Genomic DNA, 23,778 nt, shown 5'->3' on the forward strand with positions numbered 1-23,778 from the left:
TAACTTTTGATTAAAATGCAGCATTCTGAATGAAATGCATGAAGGCAAATTGTTTCTTAAACTTATTTTTAGAAAAATATTTGCATGTCCATTAACTCCTTACTTGCGTAATTGTATTATATAGTCTTTTTCTAAGATACTGAATTAATAATTCGTTTTTTCCTTTGATTTCACTCATTTATAAAAGAAAAGCAGTAAGACACAAACAAGTAGGTAAGAAAACAATATTGTAAGAAAAGAAATTGTAGATTTTTGGTAAAAAAATAAAACGGTTTCTGAGTGCTTTTGTCATTAGGGATCTTGTGGCACTTCTTTCACGAGTCGGAGTATTTGTGATGTCTTGTCCAGATACCAGTTTTGGTAACTACAGTCTGCCCACTTCAGTACCCCCTGTAGTTTAAGTAGGATATACTGTTCTCTAGTTTGTGCCATAAACTGTTGTATAGTTCTCTATATACTTTTAATCAGTTGCTATATTTCATTTCATTTCAGTGTTGGATGTAATGATACACTATATCTTATATGGTAAAACCTCAGAGTTATGAACACCTCTGGAATGGAGGTTTTTCGTAACTCTGAACAAAACATTATGGGGTTTTTTCCCCAAAAGTTAATACAGCTTTGGAACTTTACTATGCAGAAGAAAAATGCTGCTTTTAGCCATCGTAATTTAAATGAAACAAGCACAAAAACAGTTTTGTTACCTTGTCACATCTTTTTTTTTTAACTTTACCTTTATTTTTTTTATTAGTTTACATTGAACACTGTACCGTACAGTATTTGGTTTCTTTTGGTCTCTGCTGCCTGATTGCATACTTCCGGTTCCAAGTGAAGTGTGTGGTTGACCAGTCAGTTCATAACTCTGGTGTTCGTAACTCTGAGGTTCTACTATATTATGCGTAAGGGGACTGTTGCCCCCTTACTAACATTCAGTGGGGGGGTTTTAGTTGCTAGCTCCCAGTACTAAAAGGGGGAAGGGTCGATGGGGAATCAGGACCCTGAGACTGACAGTCCCCCAGAACAATGGGAAGAGGCCAATGCTCCAGGTCACCCTGAATGAGGGAGGCAACCTAGTGACAGAGGATGTGGAAAAAGCTAATGTACTCAATGCTTTTTTTGCCTCTGTTTTCACTAACAAGGTCAGCTCCCAGACTGCTGCGCTGGGCATCACAAAATGCGGAAGAGATGGCCAGCCCTCTGTGGAGATAGAGGCGGTTAGGGACTATTTAGAAAAGCTGGACGTGCACAAGTCCATGGGGCCGGACGAGTTGCATCCGAGAGTGCTGAAGGAAATGGCGGCTGTGATTGCAGAGCCACTGGCCATTATCTTTGAAAACTCGTGGCGAACCGGGGAAGTCCCGGATGACTGGAAAAAGGCTAATGTAGTGCCCATCTTTAAAAAAGGGAAGGAGGAGGATCCTGGAAACTACAGGCCAGTCAGCCTCACCTCAGTCCCTGGAAAAATCATGGAGCAGGTCCTCAAAGAATCAATCCTGAAGCACTTGCATGAGAGGAAAGTGATCAGGAACAGCCAGCATGGATTCACCAAGGGAAGGTCATGCCTGACTAATCTAATCGCCTTTTATGATGAGATTACTGGTTCTGTGGATGAAGGGAAAGCAGTGGATGTATTGTTTCTTGACTTTAGCAAAGCTTTTGACACGGTCTCCCATAGTATTCTTGTCAGCAAGTTAAGGAAGTATGGGCTGGATGAATGCACTATAAGGTGGGTAGAAAGCTGGCTAGATTGTCGGGCTCAACGGGTAGTGATCAATGGCTCCATGTCTAGTTGGCAGCCTGTATCAAGTGGAGTGCCCCAAGGGTCGGTTCTGGGGCCGGTTTTATTCAATATCTTCATAAATGATCTGGAGGATGGTGTGGATTGCACTCTCAGCAAATTTGCGAATGATACTAAACTGGGAGGAGTGGTAGATACGCTGGAGGGGAGGGATAGGATACAGAAGGACCTAGACCAATTGGAAGATTGGGCCAAAAGGAATCTGATGAGGTTCAATAAGGATAAGTGCAGGGTCCTGCACTTAGGACGGAAGAACCCAATGCACAGCTACAGACTAGGGACCGAATGGCTAGGCAGCAGTTCTGCAGAAAAGGACCTAGGGGTGACAGTGGACGAGAAGCTGGATATGAGTCAGCAGTGTGCCCTTGTTGCCAAGAAGGCCAATGGCATTTTGGGATGTATAAGTAGGGGCATAGCGAGCAGATCGAGGGACGTGATCGTTCCCCTCTATTCGACATTGGTGAGGCCTCATCTGGAGTACTGTGTCCAGTTTTGGGCCCCACACTACAAGAAGGATGTGGATAAATTGGAGAGAGTCCAGCGAAGGGCAACAAAAATGATTAGGGGACTGGAACACATGAGTTATGAGGAGAGGCTGAGGGAGCTGGGATTGTTTAGCCTGCAGAAGAGAAGAATGAGGGGGGATTTGATAGCTGCTTTCAACTACCTGAAAGGGGGTTCCAAAGAGGATGGCTCTAGACTGTTCTCAATGATAGCAGATGACAGAACGAGGAGTAATGGTCTCAAGTTGCAGTGGGGGAGGTTTAGATTGGATATTAGGAAAAACTTTTTCACTAGGAGGGTGGTGAAACACTGGAATGCGTTACCTAGGGAGGTGGTAGAATCTCCTTCCTTAGAGGTTTTTAAGGTCAGGCTTGACAAAGCCCTGGCTGGGATGATTTAACTGGGAATTGGTCCTGCTTTGAGCAGGGGGTTGGACTAGATGACCTTCTGGGGTCCCTTCCAACCCTGATATTCTATGATTCTATGAATGACAGGGCGGGCAGGCTAATCAGGGAGTCAGGAGGCCAGAGAGGTCCCGTCCTCCCTGTGAGCTGGAATTGCCGGGGTCAGACAGAGTGGGGCCGAGCTAAGGAGAAAGGAGGGGCCCAAGCTGAGCTGGGGAGCAGAGCTGTGCCAGATCCAGAGGGGCCAGAAAAGCAGCCCAGAGAGAGCAGACCCTGTCTGGGGAGCAGAGCTGCAGCCTCAAAGCCAGAAGCACAGCCCAGAGAGAGCAGACTTACCCTGGGAGCAGAGCTGCAGCAACCAGAGCCAGAGGGGCCAGAAAAGCAGCCCACGAAGCAGGTCAGTGCTAGGAGCAGAGTCACAGAAGCAGCCTGCAGAGCAGACCTGTCCTGGGAGCAGAGCTGTAGCAACCAGAGCCAGAGGGGCCAGAGAAGCAGCCCAGGGAGCTGGAGGCAGAGCAGCAGTTGTGCTGGGGCAGAGTGGAGGAGCTGGAGCTAAGACAGAGTGGAGCTGGGGCTGGAGCAGTCCGGAGCCGGGTGTCATGAGCAGCTGGGAAGAGTGAGGGGGGACCGTGGGTGGTGGGCCCAGCACAGGGAGACGCCTCAGCCAGGAGGCTCTGCAGGCTAGACTTGGAGGGGGATTGGTAACTCTGACAGGGCGGGGGTAATGCTGGGAAGAAGGGCCCTGCCACCTAGAGCCTGAGAGAATGTGGCCACCACCAGAGCGAGTGTCCTACCCACAGCATCCCTACAGCACAGCCAGAGCCTGAGAAAGGCCTGGTACTTACAAGGAACAGACTGTGAACTGCCCTGACATTCCAGAGACACTGTTTGTGATGTTCCCTGCCACAGAGTGGGTTGATGTGTTTCCTTTAACCTTTCCCATTTTTCCGTATTCTTTTTAAAATTAATTGTTGATTAAATAACTCACATTTGCTTTAAAGTGTATGTCATGATCAGTGGGTCAGAGAAGTGCCCAGTGCAGAGAGAGTATCCTGGAGTGAGGACACCCTAGCTCCTGTCCTAGGTGACCACAGCAGGGTTGGGGGTCGAGCCCCCCAGGAATCCTGAGCCCAGCCTTGTTGGGGTTAGGAGGACTCTGCCAGACAGGAGAGTGGAAGGGGAGTCCTCCAGGGCAGGGAGGCCACTGGGTAAAGGAAGTGGGATCGAGAACTCAGATCCTTTCGCTAGCCCACTTCACCGGGGTAGTGCAGAAGCCAAGAAAGTTCCCCACAATAGCAGGACTATTCCCCCGCTTACATATGGAAGCCTGGTAGTTACTCCATAGTTAGGTTTGTGTTCTAAAATGATCCTAAAGTAGCTATAAATTTGTTTTTTTCTAAATGTAGGTGTGAAATCAGTGTAAAATTTTTGACATAATTTTATGCCCTTTGAATTCTCTATGTAGATTTTTCCTCCGTTTCTCTTCCTATATTTTTAATAGGACGTCACTGAATTTTGGTATCTTAGGCAAAAACCTCATTTGCTACATAGCTGTGATTCATTCCATGAGTACCATACATCCCCTGCGTAAGGCAGAGGGACACAACAGGAAGAAATGGAAGCTGGTGGCTGCATGCCTGGTTGGTATACTATTGGCTGTTGTGCAAATGACTGCGCCAAAAAAAAAATGTTATTTCAGCCTAGGATTTACCAAGCTGAATCGGACAATTAGATTTGTGGGACTGCCTCTAACATTGCACTGGCTTGTCTTTCTCCAACCCCACTCAATCCGTGGCCCCACAGCTGAGAGAGCCAACAAAAGGTACTGAGCTTGATAAGTGAATGGAGGGGATGGTATGATGAGGTTGCCTACAACGGCATCTAGCTGATCTATGACTGCTTGCAGAAAATATCTCCAGTGGCTGGTGATGGGACACTAGATGTGGAGGGCTCTGAGCTACTACAGAGAATTCTTTCCCAAGTGTCTGGCTGGTGGGTCTTGCCCACATGCTCAGGGTCTAATTGATTGCCATATTTGGGATCAGGAAGGAATTTTTCCCCGCATCAGATTGGCAGAGATCATTAGCGGGTTTTGCCTTCCTTTACAGCATGGGGCATGTGTCAAGGTTCCTTCCCCACTCTGAACTCTAGGGTACAGATGTGGGGACCTGCATGAAAACCCCCTAAGCTTATTTTTACCAGCTTAGGTTAAACTTCCCCAAGGTACAAACTATTTTACCTTTTGCCCTTGGACTTTATTGCTGCCACCACCAAGCGTATAACAAATATATAACAGGGAAAGAGCCCACTTGGAAATGTCTTTCCCCCCAAAATCCTCCCCAAACCCTACACCCCCTTTCCTGGGGAAGGCTTGATAAAAATCCTCACCAATTTGCATAGGTGAACACAGACCCAAACCCTTGGATCTTAAGAACAATGAAAAAGCAATCAGGTTCTAAAAAGAAGAATTTTAATTGAAGAAAAAAAGTAAAAGAATCACCTCTGTAAAATCAGAATGGTAAATACCTTACAGGGTAATGAGATTCAAAACAGAGAGAATCCCTCTAGGCAAAACCTTAAGTTACAAAAAGACACAAAAATAGGAATATACATTCCATTCAGAACAGCTTATTTTATCAACCATTTAAACAAAACAGAATCTAACGCATATCCAGCTAGATTACTTACTAAGTTATAAGACTCCGTTCCTTTTCTGTTCCCAGCAAAAACCACACAGACAGAGAGACCCTTTGTTTCTCCCCCCCCCTCCAGCTTTGAAAGTATCTTGTCTCCTCATTGGTCATTTTGGTCAGGTGCCAGCGAGGTTATCCTAGCTTCTTAACCCTTTACAGGTGAAAGGGTTTTTCCTCTGGCCAGGAGGGATTTTAAAGGTGTTTACCCTTCCTTTTATATTTATGACAGCATGCTTGCAGGTTTAAATGATGTAGTGTAAATGATGGATTCTCTGTAACTTAAAGTCTTTAAATCATGATTTGAGAACTTCAGTAACTCACCCAGTTAAAGCAGTTTTCACATGGTAAATATAAAACTGTGAAATGAGAAAGTAAATAGTTTGACATTTATACTTTTGTATCAAATTAAAACACACCAAAGATATTTTTATACATTGAAGCTTTTGAATTATTACTTAATATTAACGGTCACCTTTGCTTGCTAGAGAAAAGGGGACTAAACATTTTACAAAAATGCAAATATAAATATCAAGTAAATAACTTAATTTATATACATAAAAGTCCTTCCTGTTGAGCAAAACAGACAAAACAAATGAAGTCTCCCAAACATGCTCATATCCATATCTAAGAATTGGAATATTTGTTCAAGAATTTATTTTCTTAATGCTGACTTCAGATCCCCACACTGGTCAACGTGTGAATAAGGCATATCCTTATTCCTCTCTGTGGGCTACCTGCATCACCAGTCTGTGCAGAGGGGAGGAAGCAACCGTTATAGAGCTGCTACTCCCACTCCCAAGTAGGTGGGTTGGGAGTGGATAGACCCTGGATTCCACCCCACTTACGTCAACAGAGGTGAGCTGGCATGGAGGAGCAGGTAAGCTGTGTCACAGATGTGACAGGAGCAGCTCGCTGCCCCCTGGAGCGCAGAGGAAACAGGAACTGAATTGTGAATGTTAACAATAAGAAGAAAGTCAAGGAAAGTGTGGGCCCCTTACTGAATGAGGGAGGCAACCTAGTGACAGAGGATGTGGAAAAAGCTAATGTACTCAATACCTTTTTTGCCTCTGTCTTCACAAACAAGGTCAGCTCCCAGACTGCTGCACTGCGCGGCACAGCATGGGGAGGAGGTGACCAGCCCTCTGTGAAGAAAGAAGTGGTTCGGGACTATTTAGAAAAGCTGGATGAGCACAAGTCCATGGGGCCGGATGTGCTGCATCCGAGAGTGCTAAAGGAGTTGGCAGATGTGATTGGAGAGCCATTGGCCATTATCTTTGAAAACTCATGGCGATCGGGGGAGGTCCCGGACTACTGGAAAAAGGCTAATGTAGTGCCCATCTTTAAAAAAGGGAAGGAGGAGGATCCTGGAAACTACAGGCCAGTCAGCCTCACCTCAGTCCCTGGAAAAATCATGGAGCAGGTCCTCAAGGAATCAATTCTGAAGCACTTAGAGGAGAGGAAAGTGATCAGGAACAGTCAGCATGGATTCACCAAGGGCAACTCATGCCTGACTAATCTAATTGCCTTCTATGTCGAGATAACTGGCTCTGTGGATGAGGGGAAAGCAGTGGACACGTTGTTCCTTGACTTTAGCAAAGCTTTTGACACGGTCTCCCCCAGTATTCTTGCCAGTAAGTTAAAGAAGTATGGGCTGGATGAATGGACTATAAGGTGGATAGAAAGCTGGCTAGATTGTCGGGCTCAACGGGTTGTGATCAATGGCTCAATGTCTAGTTGGCAGCCGGTATCAAGTGGAGTACCCCAAGGGTCGGTTCTGGGGCCGATTTTGTTCAATATCTTCATAAATGATCTGGAGGATGGTGTGGATTGCACCCTCAGCAAGTTTGCAGATCACACTAAACTGGGAGGAGAGGTAGATACGCTGGAGAGTAGGGATAGGATACAGAGAGCCCTAGACAAATGAGAGGATTGGGCCAAAAGAAATCTGATGAGGTTCAACTAGGACAAGTGCAGAGTCCTGCACTTAGGACGGAAGAATCCCATGCACCGCTACAGACTAGGGACTGAATGGCTAGGCAGCAGTTCTGCAGGAATGGACCTAGGGGTTACATTGGACGAGAAGCTGGATATGAGTCAACAGTGTGCCGTTGTTGCCAAGAAGGCCAATGGCATTTTGGGATGTATAAGTAGGGGCATTGCCAGCAGATCGAGGGACGTGATTGTTCCCCTCTATTCGACATTGGTGAGGCCTCATCTGGAGTACTGTGTCCAGTTTTGGGCCCCACACCACAAGAAGGATGTGGACAAATTGGAAAATGTCCAGTGGAGGGCAACAAAAATGATTAGGGGACTGGAACACGTGACTTATGAGGAGAGGCTGAGGGAACTGGGATTGTTTAGTCTGCAGAAGAGAAGAATGAGGGGGGATTTGATAGTTGCTTTCAACTACCTGAAAGGGGGTTCCAAAGAAGATGGCTCTAGACTGTTCTCAGTGGTAGCAGATGATAGAACAAGGAGTAATGGTCTCAAGTTGCAGTTGGGGAGGTTTAGGTTGGATATTAGGGAAAAACTTTTTCACTAGGAGGGTGGTGAAACACTGGAATGCGTTACCTAGGGAGGTGGTGGAATCTCCTTCCTTAGAAGTTTTTAAGGTCAGGCTTGACAAAGCCCTGGCTGGGATGATTCAGTTGGGGATTGGTCCTGCTGTGAGCAGGGGGTTGGACTTGATGACCTCCTGAGGTCCCTTCCAACTCTGATATTCTATGATTCTATGAATGTCTGAGTCTGATTCTGGAGAAGTGCAACTATGCAGAGCCTCTTATTCAAGGCTCATGGTAACTCCACTATGCAATCCTTTGCTGTCTAACTTTATTATAAAAACATGTCAATGGGACTTTTTGATCTTTTTAGAATTGTGTCCATTATACAGTTACTGTAGATTGTGTGTAAAGTAGAGCATGTGATATCTTTATCTATTGTATTTATTGTTACAACAGTTTATATATAATAAATAAGTCAGCACCCCATGTGTTTACATGATGAAATTATGCAGTTGCATAATTGTTCATTTTTCAAAAAAACTGTCACATAAGTGTGTTCCCAACTCTAAGCTGCTTCTTCAAGTGCTTGTCTATGTACGTTCCAGTCTTGGTGGAATTCAGATCTTGGTGGAATTCAGATTTTTTTTGGCCTACAGTATCTGTTGGAGCCATGCACGTGCCCTGAGGGTATGACTACACAGCAGCTAGACACCCACGGCTTGCCCGTGCCAGCCAACTTGGGCTCATGGGGGTTGGCCTGCAGAGCTGTTTCATTGCTGTATAGACTTCTGGGCTTGTGCTGAAGCCTGGACTTTAGGACCCCGCAAGGTAGGAGGGTCCCAGATCTCAGGCTCCAGCCCAAACTCAGTAGTCTATACAGCTGTGAAACAGCTCTGCATCCAGAGCCCCGTGAGCCTGAGTCGGCTGACACAGGCCAGCCCTGCTTTTTTCTTGGCAGTGTAGACATACCCATAGTGTCCTTGTGCCTCCCACTAAAGTCATAAAGGATGGAGTACCCCATCCACCCCTCAGTTCCTTTTTACTGCCTGTGCCTATGAATTGGAACTCAGGGCTTCTCTCTACATGGAGCTATTCAGGAATAGCTGACTTTAAGTTCAGACCCTGCCTTAATCAAAATTAACTGTCAAGTGTAAACAAGTCCTTACGGACTGTCCAAGCTTCTCTCTCACTGTATGATTCCCTTTTTTTGTGTAAATAGTTGTGAATACCTGTAGATAGTTACTTATTTAGGGCACAGCTACACTAGAGAGTTTACAGTGGCACAGCTGCACCGATGCAACTTCGCCGCTGTGAGCTCTCTAATGTAGCCACTCTAAGCCGACAGAAGAGAGCTCTCCAGTCAGCTTACCTATTCCAGCTGGGGCTGGCCTTACCATGAGGCGAACTGAGGCGGCCGCCTCAGGTGCCAGACTGAGGGTGGGGGGTGGGGCGCCACTAGGACCCAGAGTGTAGAAAATTGTGTCTGCTGCTGGTGCATATGTATTCTCTCTGCTCTAGATGCACGGAGATGGTGGAGTACTGGAGGAAGGAGAGCACAAGAGAGCTAACAGGCAGGCAGGAGAAAAGCAGGAGCTGCAGGGAGAGAGAGGAGGAGGAGCCTCTTATGTATCTCTCTAGCACCCCCAGGAGCCTGGACTGATTAACACCAGCTTCTCAGGGAGCTTCCTGTTTCCTGCTGCTTTCCTGAACCCACTTGAGGAGAGCAGGCAGTCAACTGAAGTAGTAGGAGCCAGTTAGGCCCTTAAGATGCTGGTATCTTCCCTCACTCACGCCCTGCTACCAGCCTACTTATTTGTCCCCTTCAGCTAAGTGTTGAGAGCCACTATAGCTGGCACAGAACAGCAGTCACAAGTGAAAGAAGAAAACACCCCTCTGGGGCAGCATTCAGAAAAAGAAAGAAAGCAAAGGAAGCTGTTTTCTCTAAGCAGGAAGAAGCTCTCCTGAGATACATAGACACAAATGTTCACAGGGAGCCTTCCGGCCCCAGCTGGGATGTGAGTGGTGAGGAGATGCCTGATCTTCCAGTTAGTCAGAGTGCAGGTGACCTGGCAGCTACTTCAGCATCCATATCTCCATCTCAAATGGATGTAACCATGCACATTCCTGAAGAAAAGCGTAGATCAGAGAAGAGTGTGGTGGAGGCGCAAGAAACAGCTGCTGCTGAGTTTAGTTCCTTAAGTCTAGATGATTCAGGACTGTGGACCCACTTGAACAGTAGCCTGAGGGACTTCCTTGTATAGCATGGGCCACAGCAAGTGAAAAACTTAATGTTCCCCAAAGACAATGAAAATAGAAGTTTCCATCCGACACATTACTGGTGTGAAATCCCCAATGGTGACAAAGTGGAGAGGCCATGGCTTATGTACTCATGTTTGCTTATGTTGCAAACTCTTCCGGTCTAATGTTCCGGCCACATTGGGTTCTACAGGAGCAAAGGACTGGAAGAATCTGGCTAGAAAACTGGCATGCCATGAGAAGGCAGCAAATCACCAGAGAGCATTCCATAGGTGGAAAGAGCTTGAGATGAGGCTAAGGTTAAAGGCCACCCTAGATGATCAGCATCAAGGGAAGATTGCATTAGAGTCTCTTTACTGGCTATGTGTTCTGAAAAGGCTCATTGCCATTGTGAGAATGCTTGCTACCCAAAACCTAGCACTGTGTGGCACTTCAGATCAGCTATATGTGCCAAACAATGGAAAATTCCTTAAAATTGTGGAGCTGATGGCTCAGTTTGATGCTGTACTCAAGGAGCATCTAAGAAGAGTCACCACCCAAGAAATGTACACACACAACTACCTTGGAAAAACAATTCAAAATGAGATCATACAGTTACTGGCAACAAAAGTCAAACAGAAGATGTGGCAGATCTGAAGTCAGCAAGATATTGTTCTGTTATTCTGGACTGCATACCTGACATCAGCCATAAGGAACAAATGACTTTATTGGTGCATTTTGTAACAACAATAGAACCTAGTGATAATGTCCCTGCAATGGTGACTATCAGAGAGCATTTTCTAGAATTTATTGACACTGATGATACTACAGGAGCTGGTGTGACAAATGTGCTTCTTAAAAAGCTGGAAGATATGGGAATTGCGATAGCTGGCATGAGAGGTCAGGGCTATGATAATGGTGCCAACATGAGAGGAAAGAACAGAGGAGTGCAGACACGGATCCGAGAGTTAAACCATGGAACTTTTTTTGTCCCATGCAGTTCTCATTCATTGAACTTGGTGCTCAGTAATGAAGCATCAGCTTCCAGTGAGGCTGCTGAATTTTTTAATGTAATTCAAAGCATCTATGTATTTTTCTCTGCATCAACTCATTGATGGCAAATTTTGAAGCAACATCCTCTCTGACACTGAAACCACTGAGTGCCACATGATGGGAAAGTCGAGTGAAGGCGATAAAGCCTATCAAACACCAAACTGGGAAGATAGATGATGCCATAGTTGCCATTATGGAGGATAATGCTATGACAGGAACTGTTCATGGGAGAACAGTGGCAGAGGAAATGGAATCACCAGAAACATACAGAACTTCAAATTTCTGTGTGGCTTAGTGTTGTGGCATGACATACTGTTGGAAATAAATTTTGTAAGCAAGAGACTCCAAGGTGTTGTCCTTGATATATCTGGAGCAATGGAACAACTGGATAAAGCAAAGTCATACCTACAGTCTGACCAGTCAGATAATGGATTTCAAAATGTTCTGTAGAGTGCACAGAAGTTGGCAGAGGAACTTCACACTGAAGCTATTTTCCCACCCATTCAAGAATACAAGAGTCACCGAAGAAGAAGACATTTTGATTACGAGGCACGGGATATAATCCCATAAGAGACCCTAAACAACAATTCAAAGTTGAATTCTTTAAGCAGGTGCTAGATTGTGCAATACAGTCAGTTGAAGAATGTTTCATGCAGCTCAAGGAACACAGCAATATATTTGGGATGTTGTATGATATTTCAAAACTCCTCACTATACCTGAAGAAGACCTACACCAGCAATGCAGAGCACTAGAGACAGTGTTGCTACATGATGACAATGCACAATATTGATACAAATGATTTAGGTAATGAACTGAAAGCCCTTTCAAGATACATTTCCGCAGGATCAACTCCAAAGGCTGTTCTGGAATATATGTGCACAAATAAGATGATCACCCTCTTTCTAAATGCTTTTGTTGCTCTGCGCATACTTCTAACACTTCCTGTAACAGTTGTCAGTGGAGAATGCAGCTTCTCCAAACTGAAGTTAATAAAAACACATCTATGCTCCACAATGACACAGGAGAGGCTGGTGGGCCTTGCAACCATCTCAATAGAGCATGAGCTGGCCCAGATTGTGAACCTTCAGGAAGCAGTTCAAATCTTTCAACCAAAAAGGCACGGAAAGCACCACTTCAATTATTCAAACAGATAAAAATGCCAATGTTTGCTGTGCAGACAAGAAAAGTTACATTTGCTGTTCAGGCGTTTGAAGATAAGTGTTACTTAAAATTTTTGAACAAGGCATTTTAAGTTGTTAGTTCTCCTTTACTGGGATAGGTAGCAGAGCAGTACCATGACAGGAGTAGAACAGGAAGAAGGCAGAGCTGAGACCTTTCAAAGTTTTGGCCCAAGCGAGGGGGCATGGGGGCGTCATTTGAGCTCTCTGCCTTAGGTGCCAAAATGTTGTGGGCTGGCCCTGACTCCAGCCCCCGCGAGTGGCAGAAGCTATGATGGCAGGGGAAGCTCTCCCGCTGACTTAGTGATGTCCACAACAATGCTTATGTCCGTGTAACTTCCGTCACCCGAGGGGGTGATTTATATATCCCCCCCGAGTGACATAAGTTATGCCAAAATAAGATGTAATATAGCCGTAGCCTTAGTCTTCACTCATCACTTCTTTAACAGTATTTCCTTTTTTCCTTAAATTTTTTTTTTCTATAAGACTTTCCTGATACTGCGTCAAGCCCTTATGGGAGAATAAAGGGCCCCAGGTTTTAAACTCTGTCTTCCTTGTGAGACTGTATTGCCCCTTAACACGGGGCACACCAGATATTTGGTAAAAAGCATGTTCCTGAGAAATATGCCATTTGCAAGAGAATACGCAAGGCGAAAGAGGCTCACTTGAAGTTGTCTTTGCTGGAGAGATCCTTGAATGACCAGGACTGAAAATCCTGAATTGTCTTCTTCACAAAGTGCTCCTGTCCATTCTTCTGGTTGTAATTCTGAGGGTCACATCTCTAGGAAATCCTCCTCTGTGACTGATAAAACATCTGGGATCAGTGGAGGAAAGGAGCACTGCTCACCTGCAGAGGCATAGATCCAGGTCATCCTTGCCAGGTTCAAGCTCTAAAATGCATAAATCCTTTCATTCTGACATAAACAAGAGTGGCCCAAGAAGGGTCCCTCTACTCAGGCACCAGGTACCATGTCGCAGTACCAGCTCATTCAGAGCTTCCGATGAATGCATCCGATGAAGTGAGCTGTAGCTCACGAAAGCTTATGCTCAAATAAATTTGTTAGTCTCTAAGGTGCCACAAGTACTCCTTTTCTTTTTGTAAATACAGACTAACACGGCTGCGACTCTGACATCTGCTACTGACACTTTGGTACCAAAGTTCCAGGTATTGACTACTCCGGAACAGATGCCTCCTTCCCCTCCTTTTTGTCTGCCTTGCTGGCAGTAGCTGGGTACACCACTATCCCCTCCTGGCAACAAGTCCTGGTGGTGAGGGATCTGTGGGTTTGACTGCAGTCTCTTAGTCTGAATGATCATATGGGCATCTTTGGAAGTTATAGCAGAGTGCATCATACTTCAGAAGCTTTAGAATGGACTGTTTCACAAGGAGAGAGGAGGAATAGCTCTCTCATTCCCGTTAGGTTCTGGAGGTTCTGAACTAGTTGTCCCCACCCTCGCCCCTATCCCTAGAAGACCCATTACCAGCAAGAAGTGCATTGAGAAGTGACCTCCCAAACCCAGAGAAAAGACTGCATTTGAGGGCTGCATTTATTTTTGTTTGCTCACACTAGTTGGCCCCTCCCTACTGATGACCATAATGTTTATATTTTGCAGTTTTTTGTATATTGTGTTCTAAAAAATAAATACAAAGTAGGAGTTTATTAAAACACTTGGGATGGCCAGGGAATCTTTTTCTGGCAAATGTATTATGATGTAATATATGCAGTTTTTTAGGCCTATGACATATTTTGAACTTTTGTTCTCTTTTTCTTCCCCCATCCCAGGAAGGCCAGTCAGATATTTTGTACACATTTTGGACTGCAGTAACTCAGACTCTTTCCTCTCAATTTCAGATGGCAACAGACTGTAAGTGTTGTCTTTAACATGTGTGATTTGTGATGTCTTTGAGAGTTAGTCTGAAAATATGTAAATTCAATAAACCATTGCTTGTTATTTCCAGCTATCCGATCTGCAGCTGTGGTTTCTCCTGTTACTCCTCATACATATATTTCCATTCCCCAGACTTTTATTGTGCATTCAGGAAAATATGTACTTTGCTTTATTTAATATTCATCATCCAATATAAAAATATCCCTTTTTTGGCAGTGGCATGGTGGAGGGGAGAAATTTGTGGAATAATGGATTATACTTCCAGAAGCCAAAAGTGAATAGGTCAGCCAAAACCATAAACATTAACCTGATTAAAAGAGCAGTTATTTTCTTATTGTGCTCTTGGGTGCTGAGCAATCTTGAAAACCTGGCCACTTGCACCTAAAGCAAAGCTGAGCTTTTTTTGAAAATCTTGGTGCAGGATTCTGAAAACACAAAATATGCTGTACAAATGTCATGCTAAGTGGAGGAAGAGTCATAAACATTAGACAGCACTATTGCCAGTAAATAGCAGTGTAGCAGGCAACTGGCTGAATTGTCAAAGTTAAATACTGGGGATGCATTCACAAAAATACCCTTTACATTCATGTGAAGCTCGCAAATCCCTAATCTTAGTACATATGAATGAGGTGCAACATGCATATGCTTATATCTCTGTGGGCTCAGTCATTATGATATCCCTTTAAAAATTTGGGCTACAATAGCAGCATTATTAATTTGAGGAAGTAGCTGCTTGGTTTCTGTTTAGGAGTTGCTAAGTAACTAGGTGATTCCAGAAGGAAATTTCTTCAACTATATTAAAAACATATTTGTTTTATAGATTGTCTTATGTGTTACCTATAAGAGAGGTACCTAGGTTCATACGATCCAGCAAATATAGGAGTCTTATGTGCTTAAACTTAAGCATGTGCATAAGTGTTTGCAGGATAGGGCCTAAGACTGTATCACGGTGACAGCGATAGGCACAATTTTTATTTCAACATTGAGGTAACTTTTCTGTCCTGTTAGCAATTTAGTACACAGTTATTAATCAAAACACCACTGTTTTGCTTCTTATACTTGTTAGAGTTATTTTTAAATAAAAGTTTGGTGAAAGCAGGATGTTTATGCTGCAAATGCTGTTTTGTTTTTTTCAGTATATGTGAGTTTTCAGGCAATAATGCATGCAGTGTGTAGTCAGTTTTGTTTTTTTTTTAAATATTTTGGTTTACAGAAAGCTGCATATTTAACATTGAAATGTGCAAAGAACTCCAAAAGTCTGGAATATTTTTTTTAAACTAAAGGCAGAAGCACTTTTCACCAAAGTGTTTTAAAAAGAAAGACTAGCTTTTAAAGTAGCATGGTACTAGTGAAATAAAAAGGGACAGCAAAAAACCCATACATTTTTACGGGAAACCAAGGCCAAACAAATGTCTTGACTTCTGTCCCCAGGGCTAGGAGACATTTAGTATTTAATATTCAGCAATGTTTTTTTACTTTGTATATGTAGAGTAGGGCCTAGATCTTGTTTCCACTGACATAAATCATAAAACTCACGTTTGCGTCAGTGGGAGCAAGACTGGGCCATTAGGCGTAGAGAAGAAAATAAATGTGTGACAAAGTGTAAACAATAAAAGAATAACAGTCCAGCACCTATTTTTGTGCTATGGGGAAGAAACTATTACAGACATCAGCTCACCACAATGAAATATCTAATTACTATGGAAATAAAAAATACGGACCTTACAATGGTCAAAATGAAAAAATGCATATGAGTAAAAAAAATGGTTCAGATGGTGAAGTGTAAAGGTGTGAATGGATGAACTGAAGCATATGTTCAGACCCTGAAGGCCACCATATTAAAGGGCCAATTTTCTACTCACCTAAAACATTCTGGTGGAATCCCTAAAGTCAGGTGGTGTCAGAGCACAGATATTGTCAACCTTTTTTAAACTCTTCTAAATTTGTTTCGCTTTCCACTTTTTGTGGCATGCTTTCCGGGGCTGAAAATAACACTGCTTTCTCAGCTCGTTTTATCGTTCTTTATTTGACAAACGTGCAGTTGTTTTTTAATCTTCTTTTTAAAAAAAGTAGTATGTGTAAAAGCAGAACACTTCAGCTATTTAAATCTGAAGGGCTTCTCCCACCAGCTTGTAACAATAACTTTAAGGTTTGTTAAAGATTTGGGCCTACTTCAAATTATCTGTGTCCCTTTAAAAATGTGCTTTGAAAATGAAACAAAACTATAGATTTTTCTGTTGCAAAACTAACGTTGAAAAGTGCTTTAGAGATATGCAACCCAGCACACTGTTGTGCTTAATAAATAGTAACAGTAATAAAATAATAATTTGGTCATGAAATGCTAGATAACATAGCTGGGATGGTTATTGTACAAGGCAAGGTTTTTATGTTCAGCGTTCAGATTGTGGAGGGATGCATTACAGTGTTTTAGACACTTATATTTGTACTGTGATAGTTTTTACAACAATGATATTAATTGTAGATATAGTAATACTTCAGTTTTATTGTATAGGAATGTACTGATTTAAGTGCTAAGATCCATGCTATTTATTTTTATCCAAGAGGCTACTTTGGAAGATCATAATAAATGCTGTTTATTGTTTTGTTTTACAGCCTCTGTATTTTTGAAGCAAGCTTTTGAAGGAGAATATCCTAAATTACTGAGACTTTATAATGACTTGTGGAAGCGCCTACAACAATATAGTCAAAATATTCAAAGAAATTTTAATTCAAGTGGAAATACAGATCTCTTTGCTGAACTGCAACAGATGGAAGAAGATACACATGACATTTTCATGCAAAAGAAACAGGATTATGAGTATGTTGAGCACAAACCGCTGTATCTGACGAGATAACTATACAAACCTAGAGCCATAGGTCTGGTCTGCATGGTGCAGCAAAACACACTGGAGGGGTGTGATTTGTAAAGTGTTCTAACATGTTGTGCTCTAACTGTCCCATGTAGACCCTGCTGCCATGCTCAAAAAGGTGCCTGGTTTGTGCACATAAACTAGGCACCTTTCAGAGTGTGCCAGCCAGGCCTACTTGGGGCAGTTAGAGTGCAACACATTAGAGCATTTTACAAATTCGCACTCCTCTCATTCACTTTGCCGACATCCATCCTGCAAGAAGGGAGTTTTTATAGACAAGAACTCAGGGTTTTTCAGCTTCACAAAGCAGGAAGTCCCCTGCAGGAGAGCTAGAATTTTAAGGACTTGTTCAGCAGTCTTTCTATCAACTGGTGTGTGTGTGTGTGTGTAAAATAAAATGAAGACACATTAAGTTTCATGTTTTTGATCTGTGTCATTTTTGTCAGATTAAGCAATTAACTACATTGGATTGTCCTGTCATTCACAATTCTGCTAAAAGTACTTGTAGCTAGTTTTGTCTTTACCTCTGTGTATAGCTGTAGACAGAGCAAACGGGAATGATTAAAAGTCGCCATTTGCCTATCTGGTGTGAATGCAATTACTATAGTGTCTTTCTGTATTTTGTGGTACCACAATCACTACAGAGTGGCAGATACTCAGTTCCTAATGATTCTCACCATATCTGTTTTACATCCTAGAATGTACATGATTTACATGTTAAATATGGAGACGATTAGGTTTGACACTGGTGAATAAATCTATTCTGACTTATGAGCAATAGGATAAATATGTAGGATAAGATTTTTAAAAGTGCTGTGCATGGGCTTACCTATACTCCGATTGAAGTAACGGGAGTTTTACCGTTGACTTCAGTGAAAGCAAGTAAGGTCAGTGCTAAGTCCCTTGGAAAATCCCACCCGGCACATTGATCCTATTGTTCCTAAGTATAAAAGTCATAATTCCACTGGTAGAGTTTACATAGTAGCTACTATTGAATCATTTTCACTAATAGGAATTGTAATGATGGAAGTATATTAAATGTAGTTTTAAAATTTAATATTGAAGCCAGCACAAAAATGGTCCTTTCCCCTGGTGTTTTATATAGGTAGCTCCATGTCAGAGGAGAATTTTTTAGCATGCTCTGGGTGGGGCTCAGGCCATCTGTTATGAGATATGTGACGTCAGAAAAAGGCTCTGATCCCACTTTTGGAACACTTTCCTCATGTTTTTAATGTTGCATATCTCAAGAATAACTTGGTTTAGGGACGCCAAAGTTGTTTCATACAATAGGCCTCATGGGGAGCTAGTGCACAGAGCTGTGTTGAACTATGTAGGGACGCTAACTGAACAGTTATTTACTTCAAGGGAAAAAGTATCTTCTGGGTGCTATATATAGCTCTCTGGCTCCTGCAGAGTTTATAAGCTCTAGAGGAGTCCCAGCCTCAACTTGCTACTATATATTTCAACTTTAGAAAATGATAATGCTGTTTTATGCCCACAGTTCAGAAAAAGCCTTGAAAGACTCATTACAACCTTATGAAGCTGCTTATTTGTCAAAGTCATTATCTCGACTCTTTGACCCCATCAACCTTGTATTTCCCCCTGGGGGTCGGAATCCTCCTTCCACTGATGAACTGGACAGCATCATTAAAACTATAGCAAGGTAAGTGGTTATAATATATTGCAACATGTAATCTGCACCATGTCTTTTTATTTTCTATATTAAAATTGTGGAAATGAAACTTCATTAACAGTAAATGTTTGATTTCCCCTTTAATTATAGAAGTTATTAGCACTGAAATTAAATCAGGGTTCAACTGTTGATTCTTGTTGTGCAGGAGTAATTCTGAAATATTCATATGTGGTCTGCTGTCTGCAAGCATGCACATAAGTAATTTTACTCACATGATTGTGCTTAAAATCCAGTAAGAAAGAGCAATTTTAAATCTAGTGTAAATGTGTTACAACTAAATTATTCTGAATATACGAAAGGGAAGATATTTGCTTGGCTATAAACTAAATCTCTGATTAAAACAATCTGTTGCATAAAGAATGAAATAACAAGAATAGTAAATGAAGAGGAATATCCCAGTTAGAAAAAGTAAACTGAAATGTTTAAATCACAAATGGAACATTTTCATTAATCCCTGATTTCAGTGTTTTAGTCTATTTAGCAAGGACTGGTCCAAACAGTCCAAATAGGTAGCATTCTATGTAATTTACTGGATGTGTTAATATTGTGAAAAATGCTGAACTCTTACAGCTCTTGTTGTCTTCAGTCGGAATTACAAGGGCTCATCTCATTTTAGGATTTGGACGAGTGATAATCAGACTTCAGGAGCCAAATTAGCAATCAACGTTACCCAAAAGAGCCACAGTAAATCACACAGTGTTTTAAATTAATGTGGTGCAGAGAGCCACAGGAAACACATTAAAGAGCCACTTGCGGCTCCCGAGCCTCTGACTCAGTATCGCTGGTTTGGACTGTATTGCACATATTTATGGCCCTGATGCCCCATCTTGCAGAGGAAGTAGGATAACTTCACAAAGGACAGGAAAACTGAGTTGTCTAGCTAGTGAAGTTTAGGGCCCTGTGAAGTTCTCTAAGGGTGAGGCTTCCCAATTCTGTGAATCTTCACATCTCCCCAATGCTTGGAGGATTACCTCTGGCAACATGACCCATAGGGGGATAATGCTGCTTGGATAGCTATCTCTATCCTTGCCCTCAAATTTCTGCAGAGCTCCTTGTAGATGGAACCCTAGCAGATGGATTTCTGTGGGATTCCAGGAGGGTGAGGGAAATAGTGCTGAGGAGTCAGCGCTCATCCTCCTACAGGGATTCCCCAGGAAGTGATTTGGACCATAATTTCTTGTTGTTTTCTTCAGTTTGTTGTCTTCCATCTATTTTGGGGTCCCTTGTACTGCATATTGTGCTTACAGTAAAGCCTATTAGTTGTGACAAACAAAGACCGCACCTTGGAATCTCTGCATAGTTTACTCTCAGCCTCATCTGTGAATGGCTCTGTGCTTGCCTCTACCAAATTCTGCTTGCCAAGTAATGCATTGAAGTCAATATTTTGAACCCAATGGGAATAGTATCATTTTAGCATACATGCTGCAGTACCGAATTTACTCACTGTGAGTTCTTTCTTAGCATCAGAATGGGAAGTGATACACTCTGCTCATAAAATTCCTGAATAGACTTGTTAAACTGTAAATTGAACCATTGTGCCTCATAGAGTTTTGGTTGTATATACTATTCTCCTCCAACTGACATGCCATGTTACTAGTTATTAATAGTTCATTTGTTACAATCTGGACTATTTAGTTTTAATTAGGATCTATCTCCTTTTTTTCTAGCGAGTTAAATGTGGCTGCTGTGGACCCAAACCTCAGTTTAGCTGTTTCAAAAAACGTGGCAAAGACCATACAACTATATGGTGTAAAATCTGAGCAGCTTGTAAGTAATTTTTCAATTTCTAAATAATGTTTTTAAAGATACAGTGTTTTCTTTTTGTCACAGATTTATTAAAATAACGGCACTGGAATCCTAGTACATAAAACTATTGAATGCACTTTCCATTGTATTGAATGCATTTTGAGTTAAATTCTGCTCTTGGTTACACCCATGCAGACCCATCGACTGCAGTGGGATTTGTGTGTATGTAAGTCAAAGCAGAACTTGCCCTGTTGACTATAAACTGAAATGTCAGGATTTTAGTTGTTTTGCAGTGGAATTAAAATTTAGTGTAATGGCTACTAACACTTGATGGTCTGTCTGTTAAATAATACCTCTTATTTGTTGTATTTAAATCCTAGTACATGCAAATAAAATTTTCAGTTTGGGACCCTTATTTGGATCAAAATTCAGGCATATTTTTCACAAGTGTGCATTTAAATGGTGCTCAATTTTGAGCTTGGTTATTGTCATGTCACACATTCCTGACTATTTGCCATGCACTGCTACCTAGTGTGAAATTGGACAGCAGTAGAGCAGCAAGAAACCAACATTTGGAAGTATAGTGATTGGAATTGTAAGAGGAACCATTTTGGTTTTTTAAATATATGTACAATTTTCCCATGAGTTCTGATGTCAGTGTTTTCATACTTTTGTTGCAAACATCAGTTTAAATTTTAAAAAACCTTCTTCCTGCAATAGGAAAACTTTTTATACACAATGTAAGTGGCTGTTTTGGTTACTTACATGTGTTAGTGAGGTATTTTCTTAAACAGCTCTAGTTCTGTAGGCAGATCAGATTTCACTGAAATTCAAGTACTGCACTGTAATGTTCATTCAGTGACAGAAACTTGATAGTGGATGCCTGCTGATACAGTTACACAGCAATTTACTATAAAATACCTCTGCTATTAGGGTTCTGTTTACCTTTCAGGCATGTACCATACTTGAATGGGCTGTAAAAAATTGAAAAGCATTGGTAAATATTTTGGTTGCCAAGTGACCATTTCTACTGAATGCTTTACATCAGGGTTTTCCAAAATGTGGGCTGGGCAACCTCAAGGAGACTGAAGGGTATGGTAGGGGATTGGTCCATGGCAGGTCATGCAGAAAAGCTAACATTTTGAAAATAATTAATACACTTAAATGATTTTTTAAATTGATACACAACATAAAGCCCTATAATGGGGCCTCCCTTTAGAGTCACTATGTTCTGATTTTATAACTCCAGCTAGACTGTCAGTGCATATTAGTGCAAGAAGTAGGTTGCTATAGCCTTTGAAAATAAAACAGCAAACTTGTACCTCTGTATGTGTGCTTGGATTTACCTGTTACAATACAGCACAAGCCACATTAACAATATCACTTACTTTGTACAACACAAAATACCTGTGCCCACATGTCAATGATCTGGACACCAGACATGTCAGCTGCAAATGGGCACCGTGCCTCCTATGAGAATATTTCACGCTACCCAGTCTTTGTTGGAGCTCATTTCTGGCTGAGTTATTCAGAAAGATGGATCATTTCGTGCCTAGTAAAGCAGCATGTTGTTCCAAAGACAACTCAAAAAGGAAAAAAAGAAAATGCAAAAGTATGATAATGTGTGGCTTTACATCAATTGGTTTGAAACCACACTGTGTTCTGAAGTGCTAGGTGAGAGAGCATGAAGCCTTCAACTTTGTTGCTTTATTTAGCAACTGAGCATCCATCATGGGAAGATAAATCCGAGGAGTTTTGGGGGAACAAACTTGAAACCTTGAAAAATCAAGAGATCTGATTTACTCAAACTGGCAGTATGAGAGAATACTTATGTCCGTCGGGCCTATTTTCTAGTATTTCTACAAACCATGCAACACTGTAAATCGTATACTATACAACTACAGAAAAATCTTATTTTTGCCTACTCAGTATTCATATTATCAAAACTTCTAGGACCTGAAGCAGCTACCAGATGGCAAACAGTGCCTCTGTCAAATAACACTGATTCACTTCACACTAGAGTTATGGCTGAGAATGTCTGAAAGCAACAGATTTCCAAACCCAAGATAAACGACTACTTAGCATTTCAGCTTGATGAGTTAGCTGAGGTGCTGCACAGGTTCTAGTGTGTGTGAAGTATGATTCTGATGGTTCTATTGAAAAATTTCTCTCTTGCAAAGGTGCATTAGAACTAGAGCTGTTCAGAGGATGGAAATTCTGTTTTATAAAGGATTTTGAGATTTTGAAATATGGTTTAATTCCAAATTGAAACAAACCCCAAAAATGTCAAAGTTCTTCAAAAGAAAATTCAGTAAAAAAAATTGTTTTGGATTGATCATAACATTTTGTTTCAATTTTGAGTTGATTTTATGTTGTTATAGATATGAGAGAGAGCAGGTGGCCAGAACTGAATATCATATTCCTGGTGAAGGTGTTATGTTTTTCTGTCATTCTCTATACATTCTGATGTTTTGTTTGCTTTTTTTAACACAACTGCTGCTCACTGAGCAGAGTTTTTTAATTAAGATGCTCTCTCACTAGCAAATGTGAAAAATCAGGATGGGGGTGGGGGTTAAAAGGCACTTACATAAGACAAAGCCTTGAATATCCAGACTATATGAAATTGGGACATCTGGTCACCCTATTTCTCACTGATGCTCTGAGTTTGTACATTTAGTTTAGAAACTAGCAATGCATGTAGCTAATTCAGATTTTGGTGTATTTGTCAACACTGCATTTCATTTTCCATTGTGTTTCCCATTCACCTAGTGCTGTGACGTCTCTCTGAAGTTCCTAACTGTTCTTTTATTAGTAATAGTAGCAATATCTAATTTTGATTAATCTAAATAATTTTGTCTGCAGAAAATTTTTCCAGCATTCTGGTCATTCTTTTCTAGATCATTAATAAATATATGAAACAGTACCTAGCATGAATCTAGTATAGAACCTTTGAGCTCCCAGTGTTACCCTTTTGCCATGTTGAAAATTGACCCTTTTAGTCTTACTCTTAGTTTTCTGTTTCATAGCCAATTTCTAATCTATGACATCAGATGGCTCCTTAATTTCCTTAATAGCCTCTTGTGAAGGACTTTGCAAAAGACTGAAAGACTAAATAAATTGTCAACTGGTTTGCCTTTATTAACTATTACATTGGCATGCTATTAAATTAGAAAGGCATGTTTTTTTCTTTATAGAGGCCATGCTGGCTTCTC

General features: G+C 41.8%; 1 protein-coding gene across 3 annotated transcripts in view; it reads left to right on the plus strand.

Annotated features, from left to right (window-relative positions):
* COG5 (component of oligomeric golgi complex 5) overlaps positions 1 to 23,778 on the plus strand; it is a 307,456-nt gene that overhangs the window by 230,515 nt on the left and 53,163 nt on the right. For 2 of the 3 annotated variants that reach the window (XM_073328456.1, XM_073328457.1), the window contains exons 11-15: positions 13,476 to 13,532; positions 14,152 to 14,233; positions 16,871 to 17,075; positions 18,629 to 18,790; positions 20,488 to 20,587. In XM_073328456.1, coding sequence (XP_073184557.1) covers positions 13,476 to 13,532; positions 14,152 to 14,233; positions 16,871 to 17,075; positions 18,629 to 18,790; positions 20,488 to 20,587 — 606 coding nt within the window. The remainder of the gene's footprint in view (positions 1 to 13,475; positions 13,533 to 14,151; positions 14,234 to 16,870; positions 17,076 to 18,628; positions 18,791 to 20,487; positions 20,588 to 23,778) is intronic. The other variant, XM_073328458.1, reaches the window with a different exon arrangement.

The sequence above is a fragment of the Lepidochelys kempii genome, chromosome 1 (genome assembly GCF_965140265.1).
Source record: "Lepidochelys kempii isolate rLepKem1 chromosome 1, rLepKem1.hap2, whole genome shotgun sequence".
Taxonomy (NCBI): domain Eukaryota; kingdom Metazoa; phylum Chordata; order Testudines; family Cheloniidae; genus Lepidochelys; species Lepidochelys kempii.